Below are 16,527 nucleotides of genomic sequence, written 5' to 3' on the forward strand. Positions count from 1 at the left end.
TGGCTTAGAAGTACAATCTTCTTGCTCTCTGCCTCCTGAGTAGCTAGGATTATAGGCATGAGCCTCTGGTGCCTGGCACCAGTATTCATCTTTTGAAGTCTTTTTATCTTACAAAACTGAAACAGTATTAAACAATGACTCCTCACTGTTACTTCACTTGATGAGCACCATTCTGCTTCCTGTCTCTGTGAATCAGATTACTTTAGATACCTCACATAAGTAGAATCACACAATTATTTGTCTCTGTGTTGGTCTATTTCATTTAGCACAATGTCCTCAAGGTTCATCCATGTCGTGGCACATGTCAGACTTTCCTTAAGTCTTTTCCTTCCTTTTGAAGTCTTAATATTTTATTGTAAGCATATACTATAATTTGCTTATCTGCCTATGAACATTCTTTTACATTTATACCAGTACACATGGGCAAGAACTTCTTTATAGTGTATACCAAGCAATAGAAAGGTTTGGTCATAAAAAATATATGAAGTTGCTGGATGTAGTTAGTCTTAAGAGTACTTGTCTTGCATGCACCAAGCTCTGGGTTCAATCCCTAACACTGTGGTGGTGAGGGGAGAGAAGGGAGGGAAGAGAAAAAAAATGCACTTAACTTAAATACTGAAGAAGTTCTTGAAAAGGGTGGACCAATTTTTATTCCCATTAGTAGGATAGGATTCCTAATATTGTCAGATTTTTATAGTCTTGCTACTTTTGGCATTACAAAAACAACTCAGTGTGTCTTTATTTTACTTCTATTTCTCTGATTACTAAAAAGATTGAGCATTCATAGCCATGCATGGTCATTGTGTAAAAGCTTGCTGCTAGTCTGCTTGTCTTCTTATAGAGTATATATTCTGGATATGACCCTGTGGTTAGTTTTGTATGGGAAAAATATCTTATTTGCCACTTCTTATTTTGGAAAATTCTGGTGAATTTAAAAATTTTAATCTGAAAATTTATCAGGTTTTTTTTCCTCTATGGTCTATAACTTTGTCTTGCTTTGGAAATTCAACCCCAAGTTTATATTCTCCCATATTATCTTCAGAAAGGTTTTCCTTTGACATTTAGGTCTTTAGGCTATCCAGTTTGTATAGAGACTAAGATAGGGGACAACTTCATGTTTTTCCATCTGGATAAGTAACTGTGCCTGTAGTGTTTACTGACAAATCCATCTTTTCTCCACTGATACAATACTGTCATAAATCAAGTGCCCACATATATGACAAGGCTCTTACTGGCTCTCTATCAGAATAGATGATTTACTGGCCTAGGTCTGTGCCAAAATGTACTTTAAATTTTTAAATGTTCAAATCTTAACTAAAGTTTAAGCAAGAAATTTTTTTTAGAATCTTCATTACAAACAGAAACAAACTTTTATGATGGTTGTTTTCCAAAATTTCAAAATGACATTTTCAATTCTATTTAATATCCTATTAGAAATTATCTGTTACATTAAAAATAGCTCTTGAACTTACCTTTCTTTCAGTAATATCATAGACTTTATTGGTTTTGGTAGAAATTTTATATTTCTGTTTTGGTACCTAAAGAAAAGAAAGCAGAACGTACAAAATAATCTAAGTAATAAACATGATCTTACATAATAACAAGATTAAGTTAGATCTACTTATCACATTTTTGGTCAAAATATGTCATTAGTTCATAACCTCAGGTTTCATTTCCTGTTCTACAAAGCATTTTACTACATAAAAAAAAAAATCTATCTATCTCTATATAAAGGCCTATATTTAGAAAAAGTAGTTACTTACGATTCCCAGCTTCTTCTGACATAAAGGATAACCACAAAGTTTGATGATAGAGCGCTCATCTACAACATCACTGTAGTGAGCAGGTGTGATGAACTTCCCCTGTAATGAAAAGAGAGGGGCATTTACGACCAGATTAATGGAAATAGTTACCATCAGCTGTTTAATCCTCCTTAATCGCATCTGAAAATACAGGGACAACAAAAGTACCTACACCTTGTATAAGTCTGAGGAGAATTAATGGAGAAAATAAAGGAAAACCACTTAAAGTGTTCAACATATAATAAACACTCAGACCATGTTAGTTATTATTAAAAACAAAAAGTTCCGCCATCCCAGACTAGATATCTTTGTAGATTATATAGTTTATGAAATAATTCTGAGGCAGCAGGAAGTGGTGCTGTAACTATAGCAAAAGTAAATGATAGTATCATTTATTTTTAAACAATAATTTTTCAAATAGATTAAGCCATATAAGGTAATAAGGTATAATCTTACCTATTTTTAAGTATAATCTTAAGAAATAAAGTATATCAAAAGTGTCACTGACTCAACAATTTTTGCGTAAAATCTTCCTGCTTTTGAAAAAACTGATGTAAAATGATGGTGTAAGTTAACAACAAATATTTTCCTTTGGTATCTTCATGTTTAAATAATCTCAATTCTTGTCTCATAACTTCGACATCTTTTTGAACAAAATTTTCTATTTTCACATGGACTGAAATACTCTATTGAAACTGTTTTTAAATTTTTGCTTCAAAAGGACACATTTCTCGTTAGTCTGTTTGGGGGTGTTACTTAAGGCAGCACAATATGCAGAATATCAGGAGATATTCTGATCACTACTGCAAAGGGAGGAAAATCTAGTTGTAAAAGCAGACTAGTTAAAAGAACTATAGGTAGTTAGTGACTCGGCTCAAGTGGTAGCATGCCTGCCTGGCAAGTGTGAAGCCCTGACTTCAAATCCCAACACTGCAAAAACAAATAAAAAAATCCTACTACTAAAGGGGACTATACTTTTTTTTTCATTTTTTAACTTAAATTTTATTTTTAGTTGACAAATAATTGCACATATTTACAGGACACAATATAATGTTTTGACATTGTGGAATGAGCAAATCAGATTATGTCTACCACCTCATTTCTTTGTGGTGAGAGTATTTAAATTCACTTTTAATAATCTTAAAATGTATAGTGCACTGCTTTTAACTATAATCATCTTGCTGTTACTTGTTATTTTTAATTAACTCATCTGAAAGTCATATAAGGAATGTTATGTTAGTTGATTACTTTCAAATGCACAAATTATATAGTGTTACCTGTATCTAATGACTGAGAACAAATTTAAAGCTTTCGACAATGCAAAGAAGTTTTATTTTGCACAGAATTTAAAGATAACTACAAAAGTAATAATTTTCCAACTTAACACATACACACTCCTTTAGGAATTCTTCTGTAATACACTCTTCCAAAAGCTGTTCAACAATACGTAGAGCTTTTCTCTCAAATTCAATCTTCTTTTTCACAGCTGCTTCTAGTTCTGCTTTCCTAAAATTTTAATGAGAACATTAATCCACTTATAAGTTCTATCATGTCTCCAATATTTTAACCTAATTCACTATTTTGCCACTTAAGTTTATATTTTTAATACTGTTACTTTTTATTTATATGTGAATACAATGTTTGGGTAATTTCTCCCCCATTTCCCTTGCCCCCTCCCTCTCTCCCCCTACCCCCTCGCTACCAGGCAGAAACTATTTTGCCCTTATCTCTAATTTTGTTGAAGAGAGAGTATAAGCAATAATAGGAAGGAACAAGGGTTTTTGCTAGTTGAGATAAGGATAGCTATACAGGGAGATGACTCACATTGATTTCTTATGCATGTGTGTTAACCTTCTAAGTTAATTCTTCTCGAACTAACTTTTTCTCTAGTTCCTGGTCCCCTTCTCCTATTGGCCTCAGTTCCTTTAAAATATCTGCTTTAGTTTCTCTGCATTGAGTGCTACAAATGCTATCTAGTTTTTTGGGTGTTTTATCTACCCTCATACCTTCCTTGTGTGTTCTCGCTTTATCATGTGATCAAAGTCCAATCCCCTTGTTGTGTTTGCCCTTGATCTAATGTCTGCATATGAGGGAGAACATATGATTTTTGTTCTTTTGGACCAGGCTAACCTCACTCAGAATGATGTTCTCCAGTTCCATCCATTTACCTGTGAATGATAACATTTCATTCTTCTTCATGCCTACACAAAATTCCAGTGTGTATAAATACCACATTTTCTTAATCCATTTGTCAGTAGTGGGGCATCTTGGCTGTTTCCATAACTTGGCTATTGTGAATAGTGCTGCAATAAAATTGGGTGTGCAGGTGCCTCTGGAGTAACCTGTGTCACATTCTTTTGGGTATATCCCCAAGAGTGGTATTGCTGGATCATACGGTAGATCTATGTTTAGATTTTTAAGCCTCCAAATTTTTTTCCAGAGTGGTTGTACTAGTTTGCATTCCCACCAGCAGTGTAAAAGGGTTCCTTCTTCTCCAGCATCCTCACCAACACCTGTTGTTAGTGGTGTTGCTGATGATGGCTATTCTAACAGGGGTGAGGTGCAATCTTAGAGTGGTTTTAATTTGCATTTCCTTTATTGCTAGAGATGGTGAGCATTTTTTCATGTGTTTTTTGGCCATTTGAATTTCTTCTTTTGAGAAAGTTTTGTTTAGTTCACTTGCCCATTTCTTTATTGGTTCATTAATTTTGGGAGAATTTAGTTTTTTGAGTTCCCTATATATTCTGGTTATCAGTCCTTTGTCTCATGTGTAGCTGGCAAATATTTTCTCCCACTCTGTGGGTGGTCTCTTCAATTTAGGGACCATTTCTTTTGTTGAGCAGAAGCTTTTTAGTTTTATGAAGTCCCATTTATCTATGCTTTCTCTTAGTTGCTGAGCTGCTGGGTTCCATTGAGAAAGTCTTTGACTATACTATTAGTTCCAAAGTAATTCCAACTCTTTCCTGTACCAACTTTAGAGTCTGGGGTCTGATATTAAGATCCTTGATCCATTTTGAGTTAATATTGGTATAGAGTGATAAACATGGATCTAGTTTCAGTTTTTTGCAGACTGCTAACCAGTTTTCCCAGCAGGTTTTGTTGAAGAGGCTGTCTTTTCTCCATCGTATATTTTTAGTACCTTTGTCAAAGATAAGTTGGTTATAGTTGTGTGGCTTCATATCTGGGTCCTCTATTCTGTTCCACTGGTCTTCATGTCTGTTTTTGTGCCAGTACCATGCTGTTTTTATTGTTATTGCTTTGTAATATAGTTTGAAGTCGGGTATCATGATACCTCCAGTATTGTTCTTTTGACTGAGTATTGCCTTGGCTATTGTGGCCTCTTGTGTTTCCATATAAATTTAATGGTAGATTTTTCAATCTCTTCGATGAATGTCATTGGGAATACTGTTACTTTTGATTCAATACTTTCCAAAAAGGAAACAAGCTACTTGTTGCATGATAAGGATTATTTATTTATAGAGTAAAAGCACAAGGAAACACTTACAGAGTACTATAGAAAAGAAAATGAGATGAAGGAAATTTTTTCCCTGAATCAATGCCATACATATCTAAAAAGAGAGGTTTTTCTTCTGATATGAAGCCAGAAATCTGAACAGATTAGAGGAAAAAAAGATGACTTCTGTTTTTGTAAGTAAAAATCTGTCAAGTCTCAAAGCTAACTAACTGATGGCCCAGTTTGACAGAACAGTCATATTTAGAAAAGAGCATTTACTACCTTTGTTGTGAAGTTTTGCTAAATAACTATATTGATATGAATATGTGGTTTAGGAAAATAAAAATCTTTCCAGGAGAGCTTGTCCTTGTTACCTGTGAACTCTGTCAGCCTTTGCTGGCCCCACACATTACAGACACAAAGGCAGAGACTTCTGATCAACTAACAGCCTCTAGGACAGTGCTTCTCCATCCCAGCTGCACACTGGGATCTTTTGAGAAGATTTTAAAAACAAGATACTATGCTCAGGTTCCACTGCAGGCTAATTAAGTCAAAAGCTCTGAGGATTAGGACCTGGTTATTGGTATTTTTTTTAAAAAGTGCCCAGATAAATCTTATGACTGAGAATCACTGCCATAGGCCCAAAGATATCAATCTTCTTGGTCACTTACTTGTTCTTTTCCTATGGTAGTTTCTATTCACCTATGAGAACTACCTTTGTCAGATGCCTGGTCCTTGACTTGCCTGTCACATCTGAACATAGACATGTACTCAATTTTTCTCTTTACCTTCACTATCTTCTATGATTGTAGACTCTAATTCCTTCTCTGGATCAGTATGTTTTTCAAAAGTAGTTTGGAGATCTGATTCAGTTTTGCTAACAATTTATATGACAAATAGGGACATTAAAACAAGAAGAATTGTGCAACTAATACTCTCATCATTTCATAAAGACAACTTTTACATGAAAGAAATATAAAAGACAGGAACACAGATTAAATATTTCTTTATATTCAACACATAAACCTTCATGAAAAATTCATTATTTCTCTTACTTTGCTCCCTACCAATAAAAGCCATCTTATGTACTAAGATTAGCATATAACCTGCATTAAGAAATTGCTAACTCAAGCCACCAGTCAACTCAATCAGAGACACACTCCTTTCAATTGACAGATACCTACAGTTGCTTCCCATGGACAACTATGGCTTACTGCTACCTTGTCACAAATGTTAATAAGCAAGTAATGATATATAGGAGGAGTTCTCAAACTTTTTGGTCTCAGAACTTCTTTACACTAATAAAATTTGAGCTTTTGCTTATATTGATTGTATATGTCAATACTTGCCACACTGGGAATAAAACAGAAAGCTTAAGATAACTATCAACTCATTTAATAATAACCAACTTGTTAAATACTAACTTTTAGGTTTTTTGGTGGTACTAGGGTTGAATGCACTTGAGCCATGACCCCAGCCCTTTTTTGCTTTATTTTTCAGGTAGGGTTTGTTGTTTCTGCCCAGGGCAGGCCTTCAACAGCCATCCTCCTACTTAAGGCCATCCACTGTAGCTGGGATCACAGGCCTGGCCTGTGATCAACCATCAGATGGGGGTCTTATTAACTTCTTGTCCTGGGTGACTTGGAGATTGAGCCTCCTAAATCTCTGCCTCCCACATAGCTGTGATTACAGCCCATGCCTGGCCATGTTAACTTTTTTTTTTTTTTTGATGGTACTGGGGCTTGAACTCAGGGCCTCAGGCTTGCTAGGCAGTCACTCTATCACTTGAGCCACCCGCCAGCACTCATATTAACTTTTTTAAGAGAAAATTTTGTAAGAAGAGTGGAATTGTTTTGTATTTTGGCAAATCTCTTCAAGCCTGTCTTAATAGTATTCAGCTAGATTAAATATAGACGAATTTTTCAACCGGAACAAATCTATAGAAGGTCACTGCTCTCAACAACCATTTTGTTGTATCCATGCATTGTTTCATTATCCTAGGTATCTGCTCAAAACATATTTCAGCTGGGATTGGAAGTACAGCTTGGTGGTAGAGAACTTACCTTAGCATATAATAGGCCCTGGGTTTGATCTCTAGCACATCAAACAAATAAATCCTCTAACTACATTAAAATTTTTCAGCTTATTTATATTTCTCAAATTGTAGAAATATAACTGTAATCTCCACAGGTTTGCAGTCAGATCAATGTTTTGTTTTGGTGGGGGAAGTGAAGGTCTTGCTAAATAGCCTAGGCTGGTTTAGAACCTGAGATCCTCCTGCCTCTACCTCTTAGTGCTAGGATAATAGGCATGGTCCACCATGCCTGGGTCAGATCAGTATTAAGGAGAGTTGTAAGTCACCGTCATAATCAATATTAACTTTTTTTGGGGTTAGTAATAGGGTTTGTACTCAGCCTCCCGCTTGCTAGGCAGGTGTTCTACTACTTAAGCCATACCCCCCAGCCCTTTTTGTTGTAGTTATTTTTTGGAAATAACATTTTTTTTCCCCAGGGAATCTTCCAATTTATACCGCCCACATAGCTGAGATAACAGGTATGAACCATCATGCCCAGCTTTCTTGGTTGAGATGGGGGTCTTGCTAACATTTTTGACTGGGCTAGCCTCTAAACTCTATCCTCCCAAGTAGATGGGATTACAGGCCTAAGCCAAGGTGCCTGACTCTACTAAACATTATTTATTTATTAATTAATTTTTTCACTTATTTATATGTGCATACAATGTTTGGGTCATTTTTTCCCCCTCAACCTTCCCCCTCGCTCCCTTCCTCTCTCCCCCTACCCCCTCACTTCAGGCAGAAACTGTTCTGCCCTAATCTCTAATTTTGTTGAAGAGAGAATATAAACAATAATAAGGACAAAGAGTTTTTGCTAGTTGAGATAAGGATAGCTATACAGGGAGATTCCTAGCATTGCTTCCATGTATATATGTGTTACATTCTAAGTTGATTCTTCTTGAACTGACCTTTTCTCTAGTTCCTGATCCCCTTCTCCTATTGGCCTCTGTCACTTTAAAGTTTCTGCATTGGTTCCTTTGCATTAAGGACATCAAATACTATCATGTTTTTTGGGTTTCTTACTTATCTTCATACCTCCCTTGTATGTTCTTGCCTTATCATGTGACCAAAGTCCAATCACCTTGTTGTCTTTGCCCTTTATCTAAAGTCCACATATGAGGGAAAATCCACCAGCCTTTTTGGTGATGGGTTTTCTCAAGATAGGGTCTCAAGAACGGAAGACCTATTTGCTTGGGGCTGGTCCTCCTGACCTCTGCCTCCTGAGTAGCTAGGATTACAGGCATGAGCCACCAGCACATGGTGGAAGACAGATTTATTATGTAGGGTGCACAATGACAATTAGAAATATCCAATGGCTTTCCACAGCTCCATTCTGTGAACAATGCCACTTTACCCTGGGGTCCTGCTTCTTTCTCCTCAGTTTGATGGCAATATCCATGTGGAGTCTGCAGTCAAACCTGAGTTTGGTCAGAGCCACAGTAGAGGACAGAGTGGCCTGGGACCTTGAGGGTAGGGAAGGGCCTGTAGAATTGCTGGTGCACCCTGTTGCCCCTGATTAATGCCTTGGCCAAATGCAAAGGTCTTTTCCAAATATAAGGAGAAAATCACTGGGCCTGCTGAGGTGAATTTTGAGACTTGCTTGGCTGTTTTTGTCTGGGATTCAACATGGTTAACAGCATTGAGGAGAACTCTGCATGGTCACCCCATCATTCTGCCTGGAGTCCTGTAGACAGCAGCTCCACTAAACCCTTGTGGGATGAATAGTGTGGCCCCAGTCTCTGTAGTCAGATTGAAGAAGTGGACAGAGGGACATCCTCACAGGAAGGCTGCACACTCAAGGGGTAGATATCACTGGGAGAATATTCCCCGCAGATCTGGTTTGCTTCTCCAGGTCTTGTAGCCACAGGTGCTAGCTACCTTTGCTCCAGACTTGTCTTCTGAGGATGTGTGGATGATGACCAGTGTGCCTAACAGTGGTGTGCCTTCCTGAAGAAGCCATCTCTTCCTGTCCATGAAGAATGATGCCCTCCACAGAGCGAGGACACACATTTATGCTGTCCTGAAGATATGACCCAGTTTGTGGGTGTCACCTGCCTTCTATGCTTCTCTTTGGGGACTGGTCTCATGGGTACGAACCTAGAACTCTGGATGTAGTAATTGTGGGGTAAAATCCTTTCTCCCTAATCAGGAGTCTAGAACCTGTTGTCGGTCCCACAAACCCTGGAAAGCTAAAGCAATCAGCATGTGCATAGGGCAGAATCTCAGGAACGCCATGATCTGTACCTACATATTGTGTCCTCAACAAGGTGCCAGTCACCATGAGTGCAAGTAATGACTTAGTCACTAACTTTTATTATTGATAAAAAAAACCTTTGTTTTCCTTTTTAGCTGTAAAATATTTCATTATTCTGAAAACATTAACTCACAGCTGGTTACCTATCAACTAAACAACCCTAGTATTGCTGAATGCCTGTGGGGTGTGTTCCCTTAATTAGCCCATGACTCATGTCAGTCTTTACATAAAGAAAGTGAACTTTTAGGAGTAGGTGACACTACTAACTCATTTATGTGCCCCCAACATCTACTCAGTGCCTTCTACAGAGTGGGAACAGTATCTAAGGAGGAAATAAATACAGGTGTACAGGGCATCCAAAAGTAAATCTTTCCAAAAAATATACCCCCAAGTAGTTGCCCAACCCTGTCTTTAGGATCAGGACATTGTTGTCAAAAGGACCCTATGACCTGTAACTGAAGGGGTAGCTATTTCCATCCTCTTCATTCATCCCTCTCTTCCCAGGCAATTTCTATCAGTTTCAAATACCCAAAAATGAGTGTGAGTTCATGGGGAATGTTTTCTCTTTTTTCCCTTTTGATTCAACTTTAAAAAAAATAAGTAACACTTTGTTTGTAGCTAATAATAGGGTATTTTCTAGCTAGAATACTAAAACTTGGATACACCATCAACTGTCTTGTGATAATCTATACCTTGAGAGATTATGTAATTTTTACTGAACTCTCAACAAAACAATAAGTTTATGAGGACAAAACCTGCTTAATGATTTTGTTTGATTATTCTTTGTTTCTTGAACATCTGAGACTATGATACCATTAATATTGGTATCTGCTGCATATTTAAAATTAAGGTGTCTGTTAAATATTTTGGAAAAGAATGATGGGCATATTGAATTCTTCATCATGAGGCAGGCTAGCATAGCGACTGGTAGCTTGAGAATCAAAACAAGCCCAAATCAGGAGTTAGAAATTAAACACTATGCTGGGTAATCTTTTAAGAAGAATACACACATTATTTTTCCCCAGCAGATCCTTCATTTTGAATTACAATGTATCATCAAAGTAATTTCTCTAACCTTGTCACAGATGAGTAATGCACCCCAGAACCAAAACTGCTTGGCACAGCAATTCTAATTAGAAGAATAGTCATGAAAACTACAAGAAATAGACACCCATTCATAAGACTCTTTGGTTGATGAGAACACCAGTGATATAGGAGTTAGGCAGGCAGTTAGGAAACCTGATGGATGAGAATGATGATCTGGATGTTGATAAAAAGTCATATCCAGGACCACTGACTTAAAGGAGTGACTCAAAAGGATCTTGTTGACCCCAAGCCCCTGCGCTCTATAAAAGAATGAGTAACTCTAGTCTGACCACTCAAGGCCAAGGACTCCCCCACCCTACATATGGGTAGAATTGATGTGTATCCCAGACTTAGGTAGTTGATGACATAATAACTTGAGTTTCCAGGTCTGACCACCCTCATGTCTGGAGACCTCAATAAAATTTTGAGGTCCTGGGACCCCCAGCACAGTGTTCCTTCTTGAGCTGCCCACCCTCCTGCCTGGAGGGGACACTTTCAATTTGCTTAAGTCTCTATGTGTCCATTCCTAAATTCTTTCTCCAATGAAAACAAGAACTATCTGGTCCCTGGACCAGGTGACAGTACTATGCATGAGGTAATTATGGTTATATCCCAACAGCCAAAGACTGAGACTGAAATCCAAAGAGCTCCCTTTCTTCTTAATCTGTCCCAACCCCATTTCTGATGAGGACTTCAGCCTCTAGGACCAGAGGACCTAGATTTACAAGATGAATCAGGTGCTTTTGCTGTGTTTCCAAAACAGATCTTAAATACAATCAGTTTCACTGGTCCTAATGTTCTAAAAATCCAATCACAGCCTTAAAGTTTTCTTGTTTGCACTTAGACAATCCAAATTTCCCACTATGAACTACCAAGTACTATGTGAACTCTCTCTCTCTTTAACTGTTTCCTGTGCTCAGAATGCCACACACCAGCCAAGGCATCGTTCTTTGAAGTGGCTAAACCTTTTCTTGTCTCAGAATCTTCATACATACTGTCACCTCTCACTGGAAGTCTTTCATCACTATTCTATCTGGTCTTTGCCTTCAGTTCTCAGCTTAATTACAACTTCCTTAGAGAAACCTTTCCCTGAAAATCCACAGCTAACCTTCTTGCCAATCCCCAGCTAAATTGGACTTCTATTATTAGTTCCTCCTCATAACATCATAGTCTTTTACAGCACTTGTTATAATTTATAATTATGTTTTTATTTGTGCTGGTTTAATTGATATTTCTGAGCCACTAGACAAGAACTGTATCTATTTTAATACCATAGCCTCAGGGCCTAACCCAAGTCTATCTTATACTCAGTACATAATTTTTGAAAGAATGAGCAAACTAAGACCAAATCCAATACAAGATTAATGAGTCTTCATAAAGTGATAAATCACATACACACATATTTCTTAATTCTCTTCATAAGCCACTCCTAGATACCTTTTGTGACATGAGATAATATCTATCTTGCCTTACTTTTAGAAGTCAAAAGGCAGTAGAGGACAGGGTTTGAGTTTTTCTATTTTTGGCAGTACTGGGGTTTGAACTCAGGGCCTCACAGGTGCTCTACCACTTGAGCCACTCCACCAGTCCTTTTTTTTTTTAGTGCGTCTTTGGCAATAGAGTGCGAATCAGAAGATGTGGGAAGAGTACCTTGTTAATGCAGGAAGGAGTTCCCAGGTACCTTTCTGCAGATACTTATACCTTCATCAGCGGTCTAAGAGTGTAGTTTGGTTTTTCTAAGGACCAGAGTAGAGGAATGTAACAGTCTAAGTAAGGACTTACAGAGCTTCCTACATTTTTCTCTTACCTGACATAATTTTCTCCAAAAAAGTACCCATTATTGTTTTTAAAAACTGGTTCAATTATTATAACAGCTAAGTGAATGCAGTTGTCCAAGTAGTTCTCATACCTTTTAGAAGCATCTTCTTGTTTCAAGGCGCTTGTCTCTTTAGCACCTACAATTAAAATAATAGGTCAAGTCTACACAATTGAATTAGGTAAAGGATAGTAGAGTTCTGCCCAAATAACAAACTAACCTGTAGACGTCTTTTCCTCTTTTCCACACATTTCCAATCCTGTGTGTAAATAAAAATGAAGTAAGAAGGAAATCCAATTTGTTTTTGTAAATTAATTACTCCCTAACTTTTCTTGGAGATTGATTTTTTTTGTCATGTACCACGGATGCTTGGTTAATTAAGCTCTCCTAACAAATCTGTCATCTGGGTACTTTTAGGAGAAATGGTTCTGTCTTCCAAATACTCGCTCTTGGGAGAAGGGGAGAGTGTGACACCTCAGAGGACGCAGTCCGAAGGGCAGGGCCGGTCTTGGAGTTCCAGATGGCTGCGAGGGCCTGCAGACGTCCGGGTCTGCACCCTCGGCCCTGACGCGGAGGTGTGACCGCAGCCCGGAGAGAGCGGCCTCGCGCCGGGGTCTGGAGCCTGATCCTCAGAGTAACGCACGTAGGGCCCTCATTCCTACCTGCGGCGCTTCGGGAGGCGCTGGGCGGCCGCGGCTTCCCGCCAGCAGAGACCGGCAACTCGCTGTCCGCCATGGGGAACGGAGTCCGGCGAGGGGCGGGGCCCGGCGAGGGGCGGGGCCCGGCGAGGGGCGGGGCCCGGCCCCGACGTCCCCACGAAGCCCCGCCTCCTCGAGGCGCAGGGCGGAGCCGGAGCGCGGCTGCGCGGTCGGCGGCGTCTGGGGGCGTGGGGAGGGCGCGAGGTCTGGCGGGTAAGTGGACGCGAGAAGGCCGGCATTGGGCGCTCGCGGCTGACTGAGGGCTGGGGACGCGGCCCTCCGACCCCTGCGCGGGAGGCAGCGGGCCCGAGCCCCCGGCCGAGCCGGAGCTTTGAGAAATGGCTCCCCCGGGTGCGGTCCCCAGCGCGAGGACCCGCCGGGCGGCCCGAGCAGGGAGGCCGGGTGACGGGGAGGGCGAGCCCCCGGCGGCTGCCTGCGTGTCTTAGCTGTGTCGGACCCCAGTTTTTGTCAAGGGGGACCTCAAAAAAGTACATTTCCCTCATGATTAGAATTGCAATTTCAGGCCCACCTTCTGGATGTTTGCAGTTTCAAAGCTGTCCAGTCTGCCTTTGCCTGGACTCTTGGAGTTGCTCCCAGAAGGTTCTTTCTCCTTCCCCTCCCTCCATCCCTTTCTTTGTTTTCTTTCTTCCTGACATCTTTCGAAGCTGTACTCCTTAAAAGGGATAATAAGGGCTTATAAAGAAACCTGCTTCCAGTAATAATATTTAAGCTTTAAAACTGTGTTTTCTTTATTGTATTTTCTAATTCAGAAAGAAGCATGTAATTTCACAGATCGTTAACAGTGTGTTTTATATTAATCATTTCAGCATTAAAACTAAGAAAAATAATTAGAAATGGCTGTGGAGGAACTTCAGTCCGTAATAAAGAGATGTGTAAGTAATTTTTTCTTTTTGCACAATTAAATACCTTTCAAAATAGGAAAAGGGCACAGATTATCTTTTGTGGCCACTCAAATTGCTTATCTTCTTTAATACTGCTTTATTTGACCTGTACATAAATAACCTGAGGGCAGGAAGGTAGATTTGATTTTTTTTTCCAGGTGACATACTTGCCTAAATAACTTTTCAATTTTAATATTGACCTTTTTAATAGGTTTCTTTGGTTCTGTAAATTTCAAGGTCATACTTAAGCCTCCAGTGGCCCATGCTTGTAATCCCAGCATTCAGCAGGTTGAGGCAGGAGGATTGAGTTCCAGGCCAGCTGGGCTACATAGCAAGACCCTGTCTCAATAAACAAAATAAGTAAAATAAGATAAATAATTCATTAAAGTACTTATTAGCATACTCCTAATTTTCATACCCGAATTTATGTGTAGTTTATCTATAATTTAAACAGATTTCCCTTTTCTCCAGAGAGATAAAGTAAATCAAGAAGTTGTCAGAATTTTTACTTGATTATGTGCTTGTTTTGTTTTTACCAGCGAATCCTAGACGAGAATGACTTTAAAGAAGAACATTTTGGCCTGTTTCAGTTAGCAGGGCAAAGATGTATAGAAGAAGGGCACACAGAACAGCTATTAGACATTATTCAAAATGAAAAGAATAAGGTATGTACAATCTTGGTGTTTACTTTTCAGTCTTTAATTGGGAAAAATATACTTAAATCCTATTTTCCATACTTTATCACCCAACATGCAGGAATAAACTTAAAATTTCACAGTAGGAAATTGGGAAACAAAAAATAAATTAGAAATATTGATATGCTTTAAGGTATGTACAGTCTGACGGAAGAAATAAACATTTAACAACCAGCAGTCAGGAGGCAGTAGGTACTGTAGTTGAAGTTTAAGTAAAGGACTTTTGAAGAAACAGGATTACTTCTTGGCTTAGGGGATCAAAAAGTGACATTTGGGTCATTAATTTTACATTGAGAAATTTTAAGTGTCAAACAGACTAAATACTCATTTTTGTTGATCAGCCCATTCTTCTCTAGCCAGATTTCTATGGTAAACCAACTTTTAAGTAAAATGATATTTTGCATGCATAGAATCAGTTCAGGGGGATAGCTGCCCCATATCATCCATTTATAATAGTCTGAGAAATGATTATAATGGGTTTATAAGTGGGAAAGGACATCATTTGTAGATCAAGAACAACTTTTTCCTGGGACACAGTGCTGGCAACATACTGCCAACTTTTGTGTCTTTGGGCTTCTATTCTTAGGAGTATAAGAAAGCATTATCTTTCTAGGCACATGACTTTTCTTCAGTTATAGTGCTCTTTATTTATATAGAAGGTTTCTTTGTTTGTATCACAATGTAATGATACTGGCCTGTGATTCCATCCTGGGTACCGTGATTAGATTTGGGGATTCCTAAGATCTTTTTTTGAAGCCTAGGGTGGCCTGGTACTCTAAATCCTCCTGCCTCTGCCTCTTGAATGTTAGGATTATAGGCACCATGACACCCTGCTCTGAGACTTTTTTGTTCTACTGGATGGAACCCAAGGTGTAGTGAATGGTAAACAAGTACTCTACCACTGAGCTACATCCCCAACTTCCTAAGACTTCTTAATCACACACTGTTGTATATATATGAACTCTGTAGCCCCAAATATAGCAAGTTTCTTTTCTTTTTCTTTTTTCTTTCTTTTGGTGGCATCAGAGATTGAACTTAGGGATTTGTGCTTTCTAGATAAACAGAGAGTGTCTTACGCTTTTACCATGGATGGAGATCCTCTACCTCCGCCTTCTGAGTAGCTGGGATTACAGGCATGAACCACCATGCCTACCCTCAAATTTCATGTGTTTTAACTCTTCTTGATTTTTCCCAATCTCATTCTCAGAGAATAACCTTTGAGAGTACTTAGCTGTTAGCTACTAATACTAAAATTAATAACAACTAATATTTAAATTTACTGTATACCAGATGCTGTTGTAAGTGCTTTATATACATGAAATCATTTAGCTCTTCCTGAATCCCATAAGACAGGAATTACTATTAAATTCATTTTATAACACCTGTAGCTTCAGTTACTTGGGAGGCTGAAGTAGAAAGATTACTCAAAGACACAAGTTCAAGACCAGCCTGGAACAACATAGTGAGACTCCCATCTCAAAAAAAAAAAAAATCATTTTATAGATAAGAAACAATCACTGAAAGATTAAGTAACTTGCCCCAAGGTAACTCAGCTTTTATATGACATCCAGAATTCAGACCTGTACAGCCTGGTTTTAGAGCTCTTAACCACTCTACTGTATCTGGATAACAGTGTAGCACTTACTAAAATGTTTTAAGGCAGAATAGAGGGGACTCAGTTATTGGGGGTGGTGAGAAAGGATGAGGCCTCACGGGTAACTAGGTTTCTAGCTTCTGAAGGATAAT

General features: G+C 38.7%; 2 protein-coding genes across 13 annotated transcripts in view; one reads left to right on the forward strand and one right to left on the reverse strand.

Annotated features, from left to right (window-relative positions):
• The window catches only part of Rpap2 (RNA polymerase II associated protein 2), a 105,909-nt gene extending 92,643 nt beyond the window's left edge, over window positions 1-13,266 (reverse strand). For 4 of the 5 annotated variants that reach the window (XM_074076476.1, XM_020159540.2, XM_074076474.1 and 1 more), the window contains exons 1-6: window positions 13,149-13,266; window positions 12,707-12,745; window positions 12,580-12,625; window positions 3,194-3,308; window positions 1,764-1,862; window positions 1,473-1,538 (exon numbers count right to left, since the gene is read on the reverse strand). In XM_074076476.1, coding sequence (XP_073932577.1) covers window positions 1,473-1,538; window positions 1,764-1,862; window positions 3,194-3,308; window positions 12,580-12,625; window positions 12,707-12,745; window positions 13,149-13,221 — 438 coding nt within the window. In that variant the 5' untranslated portion in view covers window positions 13,222-13,266. Of the gene's footprint in view, window positions 1-1,472; window positions 1,539-1,763; window positions 1,863-3,193; window positions 3,309-12,579; window positions 12,626-12,706; window positions 12,746-12,960; window positions 13,118-13,148 lie in introns of those variants that run through there. The other variant, XM_074076475.1, reaches the window with a different exon arrangement.
• A 48-nt stretch (window positions 13,267-13,314) lies between these two features.
• Glmn (glomulin, FKBP associated protein) overlaps window positions 13,315-16,527 on the forward strand; it is a 54,124-nt gene continuing 50,911 nt past the window's right edge. For 4 of the 8 annotated variants that reach the window (XM_074076478.1, XM_074076481.1, XM_074076482.1 and 1 more), the window contains exons 1-2: window positions 13,404-14,077; window positions 14,626-14,751. In XM_074076478.1, coding sequence (XP_073932579.1) covers window positions 14,039-14,077; window positions 14,626-14,751 — 165 coding nt within the window. In that variant the 5' untranslated portion in view covers window positions 13,404-14,038. The other 4 variants (XM_020159542.2, XM_074076479.1, XM_020159543.2 and 1 more) reach the window with 4 other exon arrangements.

Source organism: Castor canadensis, chromosome 6 (assembly GCF_047511655.1).
Source record: "Castor canadensis chromosome 6, mCasCan1.hap1v2, whole genome shotgun sequence".
NCBI lineage: Eukaryota > Metazoa > Chordata > Mammalia > Rodentia > Castoridae > Castor > Castor canadensis.